Source organism: Python bivittatus, unplaced genomic scaffold (genome assembly GCF_059951505.1).
Source record: "Python bivittatus isolate LINGU-HERP-01145 unplaced genomic scaffold, Pbiv_v1 ctg000470_np1212, whole genome shotgun sequence".
NCBI classification, from domain to species: Eukaryota; Metazoa; Chordata; class Lepidosauria; order Squamata; family Pythonidae; genus Python; species Python bivittatus.
In genome coordinates, this window is record NW_028277065.1 from 672172 (window position 1) to 689309 (window position 17138).

Here is a 17138-nt window from a genome sequence, read left to right on the forward strand (position 1 = left end):
TGTATGCCAATGCTGATTGATTTGATTCCAGTCCAGTTCCATCTCAAGGAGATTGGGACAGAACAAGAATTCAATGATTGAGCATTTCACATATATACTATTTAACCTCCAGTGCCTAGTAGCAGGACAGGAAATATGGAACATGTAAAAAAACTCAAATATATATATTTGGTCTTATTTCTCTTTTCTTTTTAAAAATGTTTCCAAGTTTAAGTCATTACCATTCTATAAACAGAACAGATATGGGCCTTCAAGCTGAAATAAGAACAGTTTAGAGAACAGAGATTCAAAGAGTTGAAGGGGAAAAAAAGGTCTAGGATTTAAAGCCAGGGTATCTCACACATACACAAACACACACACTGTAGTAAACTGATCTTCTGCACAGAAATGGCTTCCTTCATATCTTCAATAACACCTACTTATTTAGCTCTGACATTAGATACTGAGTACAGAGTTGAGTTTCTGAATATGAGAGATGATACTAATGTTAGATCTGATGTGAAGTCTAAAATATACTTAAATCAAACATCTCTCTGTGTATTTGTGGTGCTGTACTTTTAAAATAGTTTTAAAGTATGGCTGTGAGAGCTGGACCATAAAGAAGGCTGAGCGCCGAAGAATTGATGCCTTTCAATTGTGGTGCTGGAGAAGACTCTTGGGAGTCCCTTGGACTTCTAGAAGGTCAAACCAGTCAATCCTAAAGGAAATCAACCCTGATTGCTCATTAGGAGGATTGATACTGAAGCTCAAGCTCAGATACTTTGGCCACCTAATGCGAAGAGAGGACTCTTTGGAAAAGAACCTGATGCTGGGCAAGATGGAAGGCAAAAAGAGAAGGGGACGGCAGAGGATGAGATGGCTAGATAGCATCACTGAAGCAACGAACATGAAACTGAGCAAACTCAGGGAGGCAGTGAAGGACAGGAAGGCCTGGCGCAATATGGTTCATGGGGTCACAGAGTCGGACACGACTTAACGACTGAACAACAATAACTTTTAAAGGTTTTCCCTGTGATTATAATTGTACACACACACACACACACACACACTGATCTAGACAAATAAATCACTTGAAATATCTTTCATTGCAGTTACTAAACAATATTGAAAAATGAAATGAAATGAAATAAAATGAAATGAAATATATTATTGCATTAGTATATACATGGCTATTTTTCTAATAATTTACTTGGTAACTCTCACTGATTATTATAGTCATTGCTACACACACACACTTAAATTGATAGATAGATAGATAGATAGATAGATAGATAGATAGATAGATAGACAGACAGACAGACAGACAGACAGACAGACAGACGTGTTTGTGTGTGTGTGTGTGTGTGTGTGTTTCTAAGTTCCCCATCTTCCCATGATTTCAGCTTTTTGCCTGCCACAGATCCCAAATCCTTTGTAAATTCCTCGATAAATACTGAAAACAATTCTAACTCTGGATATGTCTGAGAAATTTTCTCTTTCATTTTCTTCCTGCTGTCCCAGATCTTTGTGGTGTTGCAACATATCATCAGTATGTTGCCATCTGTAATCTTTTACATCACCAGACAGTAAGATACAAAAAAGGCTGCATCCAAATTGTAACCAGAAGATGATCCATGGCCTTTCTTAATCTTCCCTATATGGGAAGATTAAGTTTTGTTTTACTTTACGACAAACACATGTTTCAACAACATAAATGCAAATTATGTATATGAATGTTGCTTGATGTACAACACCAGGAGCAAGTCAACTACATAATAGGAAGGAGAGCCAGTTTGGTCTAGTGGTTAAGACTCCAGGCTAGAAAGCAGGAGACGGTAAGTTTTAGTCCTGCCTTGGGCATGGAAGCCGGCTAGGTGACTTTGGGCCAGTCCCTCTCTCTCAGCCCACTCACCTCACAGGGTTGTTGCTGTGGGGAAAATAGGAGGAGGAAGGAGTATTAGGTACATTCACTACTTGAGTTAATTATAAAAAATAATAAAAGCAGGATAAAAAAATCTATTTTTTTTAAATAAATAAAGATGGAGCAATGCAATCTAGTTATCTAAGTTATTTCCAGGTACAGATAGTGGAACAGACCATAAATTGTTGTTGTTAAATGTATGGGTTTAATTTAGAAATTACAGAGAATAGGATAGCTCAGAGCTAATAGAGGTTCTTCTGAGTATTGGCATTGGTTCAGCTTTTTCAGATTTAGAACCTCTCCATTTAGGAATGAAAATATCTGCTCAACATAAAGAAACCAAACCACAAAGGGAAAAATAGAATAATTTGGACCAATAATTTAAAATATTGTTCCACACCACAGTTTAGTATTCCACCTGATTGTTAATGCAGAACCAAATTTTGGATATAACAGGCTATTTGGACTATAAATTATTGAAAATTATAGTTTGTAGTACATATTCACATGTAATGTTTATCAGGAAAAATAAAGCAAAATTGCAAGTGAAGAGAATATCTCTAGAGCTTTTCTGATCATCTCTGCAGGACTCCTGGGAGGTGAGCAAGTTTCCAAGGTGCCAAAGGAGATCTGATAAAATCTTCTTCTAATACAGGAAACCTTTTAACACCTATATTGATAGCAAAGAATGATCACAGACAAGGTCAGTATCCATAGGAGGAATAAAAGTGCTTCAAGGAACAGATGAAAACAAACACCTAATAGCATAAAATTAGGTTAGATACATATTACTAAGGAAAGTAAGCAAATATTTTCTGATTTATCTCTCTATCATTCTCATTCCCATGTTCTAAACCTGCTTTTATTCAACTATCCTTATACATTTTTCTTCATATATCCTTTTAAGTTTTTCCTCCTGCTTCTCTAACACTTGTTTAAGATGTCCATGCTGATGGGACAAGAACAATGGGGGAGGGACCCACAGTTTGCATGGGATGAGGTCTCCATATTATAGGGCTGATATATGCAAAAGACAACTAATTGCTGCTGTTTGGTTTTGCCCCAGTATTCAACTATTTTTCCCCTTTTCCTTCTATAAAGTTTGTTTTACATAAAACTACCACCTCTCATTTTTTACATCTTTGATTTACAAGTTCAAAGTATACAGCAAGTTATATTAAGGGGAGCCAGTTTCCAAGTTCATTCTACTGTAGCATCTTTTGTTTTGTCCCCCCCCCTTTTTTTTTTTACTTTTTTTGTCTCCTTGTTCTGTCATCTTATTTCTTTTTCTACCTTAGCAGCAACTTCAGCTTTTATTATATGTGATTGTTTGACATCCAAGAGAAGTAATTCAGTTTGAAGGAAAAGATAATGCTATTCCTGAACCTCTGGATTATTTCAAGTTGACTTTCTTTTTTAAGACAATAGTACTTTTTGTTCTACTGTTCTTCTTTAGAAACCTTGTTATATGGTAGTTATTCCTCCTTCTAGGTTGATTCTAGACCCTGAAATAATTCCACAATTTATTCGGACATATATTTCACTGAATTGAATGAATATATACCACTGCAGGAAAAGACTGAGATTAAACTAGTTCCCTCATTATGAGTTTAAATATGCTGTCATGTTCAGGTATCTTTAAATACTGGAATTGTGTAATAATCAATTAAGAGATTTTGTTTAAAACCAGTTTGATTGAACCATCAAACCAAATTTACTTTTCAAAATGGGTTGATAATTTAAACAATCAAATAGAATTGAAGGTCTATTCTGCATATTCACATTAGTTTAATTTCTGAATAAGTTCAAATAAATCAGTGTGATTCAGTTAGAATGTTTTGTTTTAGTTTGATTTGATTTGTGTTGTTCCTGGTAAACTCAACAACAAATTCAATGAATAATCTGAATTAGGTAAGATACACCAAATACTTTAATTGTATAAACAGATCTAACGGGTTCAGACTTGAAGCCAGTCTTCAGAATCTCTACTCTGTTTCCAGAGTATCACTGAAAAGAACAGGTCATTTGGAGAATATTCTTATACTTTGTGTGTGACATGTGTTGAGAGTAAATCAAAGCCTTAGTAATACAAAGCTTTAATGGGGGCTATTTATTATTACAAAAATTCCTAAAGGGGTAAAATTTATACCTGTATCATTACAATATCAGAACAAAAGTGTATCTTTGATCTCTCTACATTGTAATGGAAGACCATATTTGAAAAGACAATTCCTATAGCCCCAGTAAGATGGGTTTGCACTAAAGCTGAGTACTAAAAATCCCTATATTCTGATTATATCACTGATAGCAAAAACAGTCCACTTTTTTTCCTTTAGTTGTTTCATGGCATGTACGTGGAAATCTTAAACTGTATTTTGGGGGGAAAAAATGAAACCTAAGAAAATTCTCCTTATTGGCATTTACCGAAATAATTTAATGTAGTTAATCCCGATAGGACACAAACAAGATAGGGACCTGACAGAACAACAGAGCCATTTTGTTTTGTTTTTCCTGAATACACAAACATTTAAGCCAAGTCAATTTTCACCTAATAATCCTATAGAGGATTAAATGGAATAATTTATCTTTTTCCTGCAAATCATTATTTTAAAATCTCAATTTATTTCTTTTTTATTTGTGAAAGAAACAGTATCTTATGGTAAATTAATCTTTTCCACAAATAATCCAAAAGGGGAGTAATGTTATGTGCCTGCAATGCATTTGTTAAAGAAGAAAACCTCTGTGAGAAGAGAAAGAGGCATAGAGAGAGGTAGAAACCTGATTTCTCTAACACTGACATGGTGGAATATATATGGATTCCAACCCCCATATTCAATTCAGCAGCTAAAGATTAAAGCTATTGGCTTTGAGATACATACCTTTATGTTTCAGTTTTTCTCTCATTTAAACATTTCAAACTGGTAAGTCTTCTGTTACCATTTATAAAGAAATTTGTACACTTTCCTGATAAAAAGGAACTACCACCTCCACCACATTTTAACAGTACAAAATATTGCCAATAAGACCGGTACCACTAAACATCACTAAGGGACAGTACAACCCAAACAGCAATGAAAAGCAAGAACAAGTACTGGTAAGGAGGTGACATTTTTTCTTAAAGCTCTTTACATGTTTTGGAGGGCAAGCTTAATTTCATCTTCACTGCAAGTATATGACGTGGTAGTCAAATATTTCCAAACTGATATGAATAGGAAATCATTTAACAGCTCTCCTTTTTCTTCTAGGCTGTGCACTAATGGATAATGACACCTCTGTGTTTATTCTCTTGGAATTCTCAAAGATTCGGGAACTGCAGATTGTGTACTTAATTTTATTCCTGGTATTATATTTAATTACGGTGATAGGGAACTTTCTCATTGCCTTTGCAATTGTTCTTAATTCCCACCTTCATATCCCCATGTACTTCTTCCTGATGAATTTAGCCCTGCAAGATATTGGCTCTGTTTCAGTCACTATCCCCAAAGCTATGTTTAATTTGGCAAAGAATATCAGGTATATTTCCTATTCAGGGTGTGTTGCTCAAGTTCTCTTCTTTATCTTCTTTCTGGGCTCAGATATTCCCCTCCTAACTGTCATGGCCTATGATCGGTATGTTGCCATTTGCAATCCTTTACGATATGAGATGATAATGAGCAGAAAGACCTGCACCAAAATGATAGGTAGTGTGTGGATTGCTGGCTTTCTTAATGCTGTTTTAAACACTATTGGAACTTTCACTAATCATTTCTGCTCTAATATAATCAATCAGTTCTACTGTGAAGTCCCACAATTACTTAAGTTTGCCTGCTCAGATACATATGTCATTGAAATTGGATATGAAATGTTTATTACAACATTAGTATGCAGTTGTTTCACCTTTATCATTGGTACTTACATACATATCTTCTTTGTTGTTCTGAGAATCCCTTCAGTTCAGGGAAAGAAAAAGGCATTCTCTACTTGCCTACCACATCTCACAGTTTTCTCCTTATTTTTCATTGCTACCTTGTTTGCTTACTTAAAGCCTCCTTCTGACACACCATCACACTTTGATTTCACTGTTACAATAATGTATTCCATTATTCCACCCATGATGAATCCATTAATCTATAGCATGAGAAACAAGGACATCAAGGTTGCTCTTTCAAGAATTTTTGATCTGGGGACATTTGGAAAGTGTAATCCCGGAAAAGGAATTTTGAAAGAAAGGTAAGTTCTACCCCAAGGTTTTGCACTTTTATAATCTTACATTAGCAACCTTATTTCAGTTATTTATGGGAATGGAGTCTTGTCTCTCAAAATGTTTAGGTCTAAGTAAACCTTTAATTGATTTATTTTAGATAGATAATGTCTCTCTCTTCAAGGGAAGGGGGAAATGTGAATAAAATTTATGTAGACTGTACCTCCATGTTTGATTTCAAATGTAAATGATCCCTATTATTTTTTTAGAAAACTTGTTTTTGTTCATATAAATTCATGCATTTATCTGACATTCATAATACATACTGGAAATCATTTATCATCGGGCAGCAATTCCTTATACCAAATGTACCCTTTACTTGAGGCAGGGACAAGGAAACTGTGCATGCTGAGGAAAACACAGAACTGCTTTAAACGCTTCACAACAGGGGTTACAGGCATGAATAAGTGTACCCTGAATCACATTGACCCATATTCATCACTTAAGTCTAACAGATGTGAGGAAATAGGCATGCTGAATGCTGTTTGTCAGCACTTTGTAAACCAGCTAGAGCCATGGCTAGAAAACAAAGTGAGAACCCATCTCCAGGGATGGGAGAGTAAGTCACTCAATGAACTCAGGGAGGAAGCCAGTCATCATTGGCATCAGTGAATACACATGAGAAGAAGGAAAAAGCATAAAGTCAGAATAGCTGCCTTGTAATTAAATATGGGTCATCCAGAAATTCTGAAGGTAAAGGTGTTTATGACAGGAGAAGAGGATGTGTATGAGAACTGCAAAGAGGAGGAGAGGATCTGAATGGAAAGGAAGAGGAAGTTTTCAGAATCATGAATTGTGAGGAAGAGGAGGTTTTCAGAATCATAGATGGAATTCAGGATGTTTTCTTTGTGGAAAGTGCCAGATTGCTAGTCATCTTGATGGTAAATTGGAATTGTTGATTCCAGATGATGACGTTAATGTATAAGAGGTTCATGAAGCAGTGTTTCAGTTTTTATCTGCTAAAGTTGTCACACTGCCCCTGCCTTCATTTCTGCTAACAGCGCCAAGGGGGGTGTGGATAACTGAAGAAGGGAAGCCCAACATGGTTTTCAATGACTCTTACAAAAAGTCTGCTAGCTTTTTCAAACCCCTTGCCAGAGCAGACTACAATTTTACAATATGCTGATGATGTGCTAATTGCAGCTGCAGAGGAAGATGCATGCAAAGAAGTCACTCTAGCCTTATTATGGTTCCTTTATGAAGAAGGCTACAGTTTGCTCAGACTCAAGTTAAGTTTATAGGCCACATAACATCACATGGCCAGAAAGCTATTGATCCAGAATGGATTCAAGCCATCTATGCAATGCCACCCCCCAGCTCAGTCAGACAACTGAGGTCTTTCGTCGGAAAACTGGGCTACTGCAGGCAATGGATTCCATAGGTGGCTGCCCAGCTACAGCCACTTTATAAAGCTGTCACCACTGATCCTTTTACTTGGGGTCCTACCCAACAACAGACATTTGTACAATTAAAAGCAGACCTTGAACAATCCCCAGCTTTGGGACTCCCTAACTATACTAAGGACTTTTCTTCATTTGTTGCTGAGGTAGAAGGCCATGCTCATGGTGTTTTAACTCAACAACATGAGGACTCAAAAAGACCAGTAGCTTATTTGTCTTACAAGTTGGATCCAGTTGCCCAAGCTTAACCACCTTGTCTACAGGCAGTCTCAGCAGCAAGTTATTTATTAACCCATGCAAAGGACATTTTGCTTCAACACAATGTAACTGTACATGTGCCTCACGAGGTTCAGGCCCTTTTAAATCATGGACATCTGCTACCTATTTCAGCCTCACATCATATGACATGCAACTCTTGAAAAATCCAAGTGTAACACTTTCTAAAGCTCCTCTTCAGAATCCAGCTGAATTTTTCCTACCTCCTATACAGGAGCACAAAGACTGTCTATCTTTCACAATAGCAGCAACAAAAGCAAGGGAAGATTTAAAAGATGAACCCGTTCTTAATGCAGACTTGAAATTTGAAATTTCAACCACTTGAAATTTACTGTGATGGTACTAGTTTCATCACAGAGGGGGGAGAGTGGAAGGCAGGCAATGCAGTCACCACAGAACATTCTGTTATAGAAGCTGACAGCATTGACCCCCCCCCCCCATTTTAGCCCAAGTAGCAGAACTAGTAGCCTTACATCAACCCCTGTCTTATGTAGGGACACAATCAGCTAACATCTATACTGATTCAAGATATGCCTGGGGAATAGCTCAAGATTATGATCAGCTGTGGAAGAACAGGGGATACCTGACAAGCAGTGGAACAAAAATTAAACATGGCCAATTAATTCATGCTATTTCAGATCTCATCCAGAATCCGAAAGCTTTGGCAAGAGTCAAGGTCAAAGCACATTCAGGAGTTAAAGGCAATGAGTTGGCTGATAGTGCAGCAAAGCAAGCCGCTCTCAAACCACAGCCAGAACAGAAGTTTTTACAGTTGTTACTCTGCACTGTCCCTATAGATGCAGCTTGAGTGCAGGAACATGCCACTACCCAAGAAAAAGAGAAATGGAAAAAGAACCAAGCAGTAAAAAATGATGAAGGAGAAGAAGCATTAGCTCAGAGGTTTAAGCAACATTGGGCAGGTGAAGGGATTTGTGTAGAAGCACAGCAAATAGTTGGCAACTGTGCAGTTTGTCTGACCCATTCTAAGGGAAGAGGACTGAGGCCAAGTCCTTCCCGACTGCCTGCCTCTGCTCTTTCCAGATGATACAAATTGACTTTGCTGACATGCCCCTATGTCAGCAGAAGAAGCACCTATTGATTGTAATATGCACCCTCAGTAATTACAGTATGTAATTGCTACCAGAAAAGCATATGCCAGCACAGTAGCCATATGTAAACTGAACTGGTGCCAAAGAAGGTGTCTATCCTAACCCATGTTCAAATTACTTACGTGCCATACCATCTTTTCAACAGGAGCAGCGCCGAACCCAGGAGCGAGTCAGACAACATTGTAATCAGAGTGGGCTTCCTGAAACTGAACCATTTGACCAGCTGCAAGCAGGAGACTGGGTGTATCGAAAACTGCATCAGAGGAAAAACTGTCTCTCCTCAAGGTGGAAAGGCCCACACCAAGTGCTGTTAGTAGCTGGCAGCAGTGCAAAGCTTGAAGGTCTGACCTCGTGGGTTCACCTAAGCCATCTCAGGCGTGCTCCAGCTCCAGCCCCAGAAGCAAGCACTACCAAGGACTGTGTTCAAGGCTCCCACAAAACAAATAGATGAAAGAAGAAAGAAGGGTGAAGTTTTGACTACGAAACCCTGAAGACCTCTGAAGATAAGGTTTAAATGGACTCTTGTTGTTAGTTTAACATTAACACTTAGGCTCCTACAGTTATTCAGATTGATCACTATTTTACTGTGTTTTTTTTTTTCCTTTACTGTCTCACAGCAAAACCATGGCTCTATATTCTTTTGTAGTTGTAATGGTCAGTGTGCTTTATCTACAATTGCAAGGATATAAGATGCAATACCCACTAGATTGGTTGCCTACAAACAATTCCTACTTGACTATAGTGCATTCTATAATCCCTCCGAGTGAACCCTTTTGCGCTCTCGAGGGAACAAATTGGGATTCTGTGCTTAAAACATGCTTTGTAGGAGTACCTGAACTGTTTTTCAACGTGGTTCATACCATTACTGCCCCACTCCCTACACATGACCCACTTACCCTTGATTCCCTAGGGACAACTCTCCTGTACTATTGTTCCACACCCACCAAACACCAGTGGGCCAATCAAGCATTATACAGGGTAGAAACCAAGGGCAATTTGCCAGGGACCAACTGTATGTGAGTGGTTGGCTGTGAAGACAAAAAGACATGCCTTTCCCTACCAGCTCTTGAAAAATGCTCAGACGTAATGTAGCTTAACTTTATAAGAGTTCCCCTCTACTTACCTAAGGGCTGGTATCTACTGTGTGGAAACTATGCCTTTTCATATTTCCCAGCAAAGTCCTCAGGAGGCCCCTGTGCAGTCGGGTGTTTAACTTCATTTCACACAGTACCACCTGTTCAAAATTACACTCATCACAAGCCCAGGTGAGTGCACAGATACCATATAGAGGCTCCCTCCACTTGACAGCACCTGTGATGACCACATAGGGCTGTTGAACACCAAGGATGTTTATGAGTTTGCTATATCCATAATTGGAACACCAGGTCTAGCAACCTGTGCTTACCTGGATCTCAGAAAATTGGCCTGTTTAGTTACAAAAGGCATCAACTAATTTTCAAATGCTATAGCTCTCCTAAATGAAGAGCAGGAACAATTAAGAACAGCAATATTACACAATAGACTGGCCATTGGCTTTGTGCTATTCAAAATGTGCTATTCTTCAAGCTTGACGTCTTGTCATTAGTTGTTCAATAGTATTCAAATGCTTTCTCTTCATCGTTGCAACTTAGCTTTGTCAAAATTCCTTCTGGTCAAGAACAGTAAAAGGCCTTACCCAAATGCCTTTCTTTCCTGGCTGTTGTTTCTCTGATTCTCCTTGCTGAATTCTTGATTTAAAGAAGGCAATCTAAAAATATTTCCCCTGGAGGTAACTTTGCTGTAGAATATTCTGTCATTCCTCCTGTGCTGCATCCCTATATTGATAGCATGAGAAACAAAGGGGTTTCAGAAGGCATTGTGGGTGTTTTGAAATCTCTGACAGATCCAAATGTATCATACAGTTGGTTTATTAAGTGGTTTTGAAAATGACCTTACTTTCTCAGAATATCTTTATCAAGCCTTGGGGGTAGAGAAACCTGTTTATTAATATTTTAACTAGAATTAGCAACTCCTACAGTCATACTGCTGAAGGGGTGGAGGAAACCTCATACATTTCTCACATGTGATAGTCATTGGGATGAAAGAAGAATAACAATGCCTGCAGTGTACTGTGTACATAGTACAAAATACTTAAGCAGGTGCATAAAAGATTCTTAATAGAAATTCCTTCTGAAGCTGAATTTTGAGGTTCCATCTGAAGCCTCCTGCAAAACTGCAATCTTTTTTTCCTCTGGAAAAAGAAAAAGAGGGAGAGAAAGATCTGCAGAATGAAGAATTTAGCACTGCAGAACAGTCGCACCCCATTGCTTCCTGAATTAACTTTTAAACCCACAAGTCCCTGGTTATTTATCCCATTTTATGGGATAAAAATATCTGATTGCCAAGAGTTCTGTGGTCCTACAGTTCTGCTATAAAAAAACAAGGGCATTTACATGTGAAATAAAAGATAGAGAGGTCCCGGGCCAATCCCTACATTTTAATACTGTAGAAAAAAAAATTGGCCTCAGCATTTCCAGCTTGGATTTTTTTAAAAAATTGTATTCAAGCGGGGAAATGGTTCTATTAGAAGATTGTTTTGTGTTTAAAATCTGGAGAACTTTACAGAATTGCCTTCATTTTTCTTCGTTCAAAACAATTAAATCGTACCTCCTGTTAAATATGAAAAAGTGTGTGTAATAAAGATGCAATCAGCTTTCAACTCAACTCTATCTCAGGACTATGCCCCTGAATCTAGTATACAAATTTCAGAAAGGCATACCAGTCTGAATTCTTTACAGTCAAGTAATTATTAGCATGTTATGTTTATTAGAAAAAGCAAAGCAAACACACTGATTAAAAAAAAAAAACTCTCCAGTTTATTCTGGTATTTGTGCAGGACTCCTGGGAGCTGAACAAATCTCTGAGGTACCAAACAAGACCAGCTAATCTTTCCTCCAATTCAGAAAATCATTTAAATCCAATAATGATAGTGAAAAACATTACACGCAATGCCATCTTGTAAAGGAGGAATGAAAGATGAAAATGAACACCTAATGACATAAAACCCTGTCAGAAGAGTGCTCATGAGGACAGTAAGCAAATGCCTTTTCCATTTTGGTTTTCTCCCATTCTCATTGAACTGTTCTAAAGCTTCATTTTAATGCATCTATATTTTTCTTCAAATGTCCTTCCTACTTTTTCTTCCTGCCTTCCTGAGACGTATTAAAGTTCATATGTTTATTGATGAGACAAGCAACCCCCCTCCAAAAAAAGTCTTTACATGGAATCACAAAAACTGTATCTACATGATATGAGACCTCCATGTTACAGGGCTGATCTATCAATTAAGCAACTGGTTGTTTGTTTTTGCCACAACATTCCACTCATTTGTTTTCCTTGTCCTTCCATAGATTTCTTCTCACATTCAATCTCTCATTATCTTTACAACTTTATTTTAGAAATTCTGATTTAAATTAATGGAACTAAGTAGCAAGTTTCATCTCCTTCTCTTCAATAATATATATTTCCTTTATCCTCCTCTATTTTCTCTTTAAATATGGTCCCATGTTCATTTTAAATGTATCCTGAAATATTAAGCTAAAATGCAGCTTGGAGGTTTTATCCAAAAGGAATTTGATTGGATCATCAAAACAAATTTACTTTTCAAACTATGTTGATGACTTCAGGGGTCAAATAGAATTGATAGTCAAAATACTTTTCTGCTTATCTACAGTAGTTTAAATTTAGGAATCAGTTCAAAATGAACACATCTGATTCAGCTGGGATGTTTTGATTTAATTTGTCTCTGCTCAACTCAACAACAATTTCACTCAATGTGTTAAATCAGATAAAATGCAAGAATTATATTAATCTTATAAATACAATGAGAAGCTTCAAATTTGAAGACCATCTTCAGAAACTCCATTCTGTTTCCAAAGTATGACTCAGAAGAACAGGTCATTTGCACAATATTCTTATTCTTTCATGGAAGAAGGACTTTTGACGGCACAGAGATCTAAGTAGCTTCCTGCTTGATTCTCTACTCTTCCTTCTTTCAAGTATTTCAGTTGGCACCTCTTTTTTCATTTTGTTTTTGCTTCTTACTTTGCTAAGTACAAGAAACTCTTGTACTCTTTGAGGAGTAGTGTTAATTTTGCTTTGTAAAATGAAGGCAAGCAAAGCCAAGGAGGAAATACTCAGTCCCTCATTCATAGAGGAATTAGACCTCAAAATGAAATTGTTTGTGCTGCTGAGATTGTTGGAATTCAAGGTGAAATGCCTCCTCTGCTTTCAGACTTAATTCAGTCTCAGTCTGACAGTCCTTTCTGCTTTGATTTAAAAATCTATAAGTTTCATTTTATCTCCCATTTAAACATTGGTAATTGCTAATTCTTCTGTTTCCATTTACAGAGAAATCTATAAAAGTACAAATTAAAATAGAAAGAAACAAAAAATCTCATTTGAAAGTGACAAAATGCTGCCAGTCAGTATATCCAGACCAAAATGGATCAGAAATACTTTAACGGTTTTTGTTTTTCTTCCAGGACTGTCATATCTGCGGCCAGAAATGGAGAATGACACATCTGTGTTTCTTCTCTTGGAATTCTCAAAGATATGGGAAATAAAGATTATGTATGTAACTTTCTTCCTGCTATTGTATTTAATGACAATAACAGGCAACGTTCTTATCATCTCTGCGGTTGCTTTGGACTCCCACCTTTATACCCCCATGTACTTCTTCTTGATGAATTTAGCCCTGCAAGATATTGGTTCTGTTTCAGTCATCGTCCCCAAAGCTGTTGTTAATTTGGTCATGAATATCAGGTATATTTCCTATTCAGGGTGTGTTGCTCAGGTCCTCCTGTTTGTCTTCTTCCTGGGCTCTGATGTGGGCCTCCTGACTGTCATGGCGTATGATCGGTTTGTTGCCATTTGCAATCCTTTACAGTATGAAATGATAATGAACAGAAAGCTCTGCACTAAAATGGTTGGCAGTGTGTGGGTTATCAGCTTCATTAATGCTGTGCTGAACACTACTGGAACTTTTACTAATCATTTCTGCTCAAATACAATCAATCAGTTCTATTGTGAAATCCCACAGTTACTTAAGTTTGCCTGCTCAGATATATATGTCATTGAAATTGGATACATAATATTTATAACAACATTAGTATTTGGTTGCTTTGTGTTCATCACTGTTACTTATGCACAGATCTTCTTTGTTGTTTCAAGAATCCCTTCTGTTCAGGGAAGAAAAAAGGCCTTCTCTACTTGCTTGCCCCACCTCACAGTTTTCTCCATATTTTGGGGTGCCTCCTCATTTGCTTACCTGATTCCTCGACCTGACAAACCATCACACTTTGATTTCACTGTTACAATAATGTATTCCATCATTCCACCCATGTTGAATCCATTAATCTATAGCATGAGAAACAAGGATATCAAAGTTGCTCTTTCAAAAATTTTCAGTGCGAAAAATAGAAAATGGGAAATGTAATTGCAAATAGGGAATTAAACTGAAAGTTAGGTTTCATGTGAGCTCTATCTATAGTTTCACATTCATATTAGATTAAAATCTTTATTTTATTATTGGAAAACAAGACAATGGAATCCTGTTACTCAAGGTTTTTACAACTTAAGTAAACCTTCACCTGTTTCATTTCAGATGAAATATATAGAAAAGGAAAATGGGCATGATACTTATTGTTCCATTAAAAAAAAAGAATGTTGTTTTTAATTGTTTATAATTTCATGTTTATATTTGACATTCATAATACATATACATAATGATATAGCACCAGTCAGCACTTCCTTAAACTCAAACTCATGAAGTGTCTCCTACTCCTGCACATACCATATTATTAACACTGACACATACTGTATTTATTGCTTACAGTATGTCTGAAAGAGATTGTTCTCGATTCATATAAGCCAATGTGCATAGACCTGAGTCCAGTTTCATTCTGTCTGAAAGAGGTTGAGAATGGCTGAACTTTTCATACATCATATGCCTCATTCTACCTTCAAATAACAGATAACTTGTTCTCTGCTTGCAGCAGAAAATATATTCTTTTGAGAAACTAAAGTGGAAATCCAAAAATCATACCGAGAAAATTATTTTGTCAATCTTAGTTTGCCTTTTTAATTTTTTTTAAAAAATCAGAAATTTAACAATAAAGATATTGAAGTCCAATGTGTGCATTTTTGTGTATGTTGAGTTGTAGTTTTCAAGTGTTTGTCTTATTGTACATACATAAATCTGGATAAAAGATTGTAATTTCATTTTATTTCTTATTTAACTTAAATAAGAAAATGTAGTTTATGTTCAAAATAATTACAACATAATTGTAAAGGAGGATCCTTCTTTTGGAGGTGCCCCAAGTTAACCTCTCACTTTAGAGTATTTTTCCCATAGATGTTTATCTCAGGCTTTATCAGTATTACTCAGAACCTTTTCTTTTTTCAGGTTGCCTACTTCTATTAAATCTGCAAGGCTGGGAAAAATCCCAATTTTTTCTCCTCTTGGATCTCTTCCTTCTCCACCTTTGCTTTGAATTAGGCTCTAGTAGTAACTCCTATTACCCTAGTCCTCCATAATTACTTCTATTTGAACCCAATCACTTGTAGTTGGAAAATTAATTCCAGTTACAAGATTACAAGGCAATTTAGGGATTACCTGTATCACCATGACTTGCTTATCCTCTTAGTCCATAGCTTGACTAAGAGGATTTGTTTAATGTCCCCCAAAATACTTGTAAGGGCCTTCTATCTATATATGCCACTTCCCTTATGAGACATGAATGTACTAAGGACCTTGAAGAAGTACTCATTGACTTTGGCCAGAGCCATGATTTTGTTCCCTAGGGATACCTAAACCATTGTTGGCATGTGAGTCTCCATTGAGTCTGAAGCTATCCCACTGATGCCACCAACTGTCACAGGTTGTTTTGAACTTTAATCAGAATTTACTCAGACTTAATACAGACAGAAAAGCCCAGGAAACTGAGACAGTTGGTTTGTTTTTGTATCTCCTGTTAGTGGCTGGGGAGATTTTTATTTTACAAAAAAATAAGGATAGGTTATAACAAAGCAAGCTTTTCCTGAACCCATGCTTTTCCTGTTTGGTGGAGGCCTCCTGAGAGGTGTCATGTGGTTGGGTCCAAGGACTGGCTAATGCCTCTGCAGGAGGGGGTGATACTGCCTGCCTTGAAGGAGATGGTGCTGCACCCCTTAATGGCTTTTGCTATCACTGACTATGGTATCCTTGCTATCCTTCTGGACAACTTTGGGTGTTGGGAGTGGGGGCACCTTTTTGTAGTGGTCCTTCTCTTTCCTCTGTGGCCAGTTCTAGTCAGTTTTGGGGGGGGGAGAGTTGTAACCCTAAGCCCCAAAATGTGGTGTAGCTCAGGGTTCAGACCTCTCACCACTCCTCTTTAATAGCTACATGAAACCATTGGATAAGGTCATTTATTACCTCAGGGTGATATTCAACCAGTATGCTGATGATACCCAGTTATAGATCTATACCCCTGGCCAGGAAGGTGATGCTGTTTTGATGATGACCCAATGCCTGGAGGCTGTAACTGTCTGCATGGGAAGGAACCAGCTCCAACTGCCCTGGAAGATGGAGTGGCTTTGTTTTTTGCCCCCCCCCCCCAAATCTGGTGATGTGATATCTTTGATTCATGATGGTGTAGGACAGAGATGGTGCAAAATGTGAGGGTCCTCCTGGTCTTGTGGCTCCACCTGGTGGCAGTCGGAGCTAGGAAGGCCTTTTCACAGATTCATCTTTGCACAGATTCATCTTTATCTTTCCACAGATTCAATTGCACCCATTCCTGGACCTGAAGGACTTATCACAGTCACTTGTGCCTTGGTCACTTCCTAGTTGGACTACTGCAATGTCCTCTACATGGGGCTTTCCCTGAAGACCATCTGCAAATTACAGCTGGTCCAGAATACAGCACTGCATGCACTTCTGGGTATTCCATGGCTTGCCAGTATCACACTGCTGCTGTGTGAGCTGCACTGGCTCCAAGTTTCTTTCTGGGTGCAATTCTAATGCCCTTAATGGCACAGAGGCAGTTTACCTGAGAGACCACCTTTTCCTGAGGGTATCTCCCCATTTCACTGGGTTAGCTAGGGTGGGCATGTTCCCGCTCCCTTCCCTCAAATGTTGCCATTTTCTACAACAGCCCCTGCAGTGTGGAAAACCCTTACCCCTGGAATCCCCC

The 17138-nt window shown here is 37.7% G+C and overlaps 2 protein-coding genes across 2 annotated transcripts; both read left to right on the plus strand.

Moving 5' to 3' along the window:
- The first annotated feature begins 5495 nt into the window (after positions 1–5495).
- On the plus strand, positions 5496–8624 carry LOC148215520 (olfactory receptor 14A2-like). The gene is made up of 2 exons (XM_088142913.1): positions 5496–6109; positions 8345–8624. The coding sequence occupies exons 1-2, from the start codon at positions 5496–5498 to the stop codon at positions 8622–8624; spliced, it is 894 nt and encodes a 297-aa protein (XP_087999039.1).
- Positions 8625–13471: 4847 nt separating this feature from the next.
- LOC112542948 (olfactory receptor 14I1-like) lies at positions 13472–14401 on the plus strand. Its single transcript, XM_025176969.1, has one exon. The coding sequence runs from the start codon at positions 13472–13474 to the stop codon at positions 14399–14401; it is 930 nt and encodes a 309-aa protein (XP_025032737.1).
- Positions 14402–17138: the final 2737 nt, after the last annotated feature.

Bases quoted from the DNA above. Each gene is read 5' to 3' on its own strand.
- LOC148215520 (XM_088142913.1), top strand. From the start codon at position 5,496: ATGGCCTATGATCGGTATGTTGCCATTTGCAATCCTTTACGATATGAG. The intron at 6,110-8,344 runs GTAAGTTCTACC...TACTGATTCAAG, and splicing joins AAAGGAATTTTGAAAGAAAG to ATATGCCTGGGGAATAGCTC.
- LOC112542948 (XM_025176969.1), top strand. From the start codon at position 13,472: ATGGAGAATGACACATCTGTGTTTCTTCTCTTGGAATTCTCAAAGATA.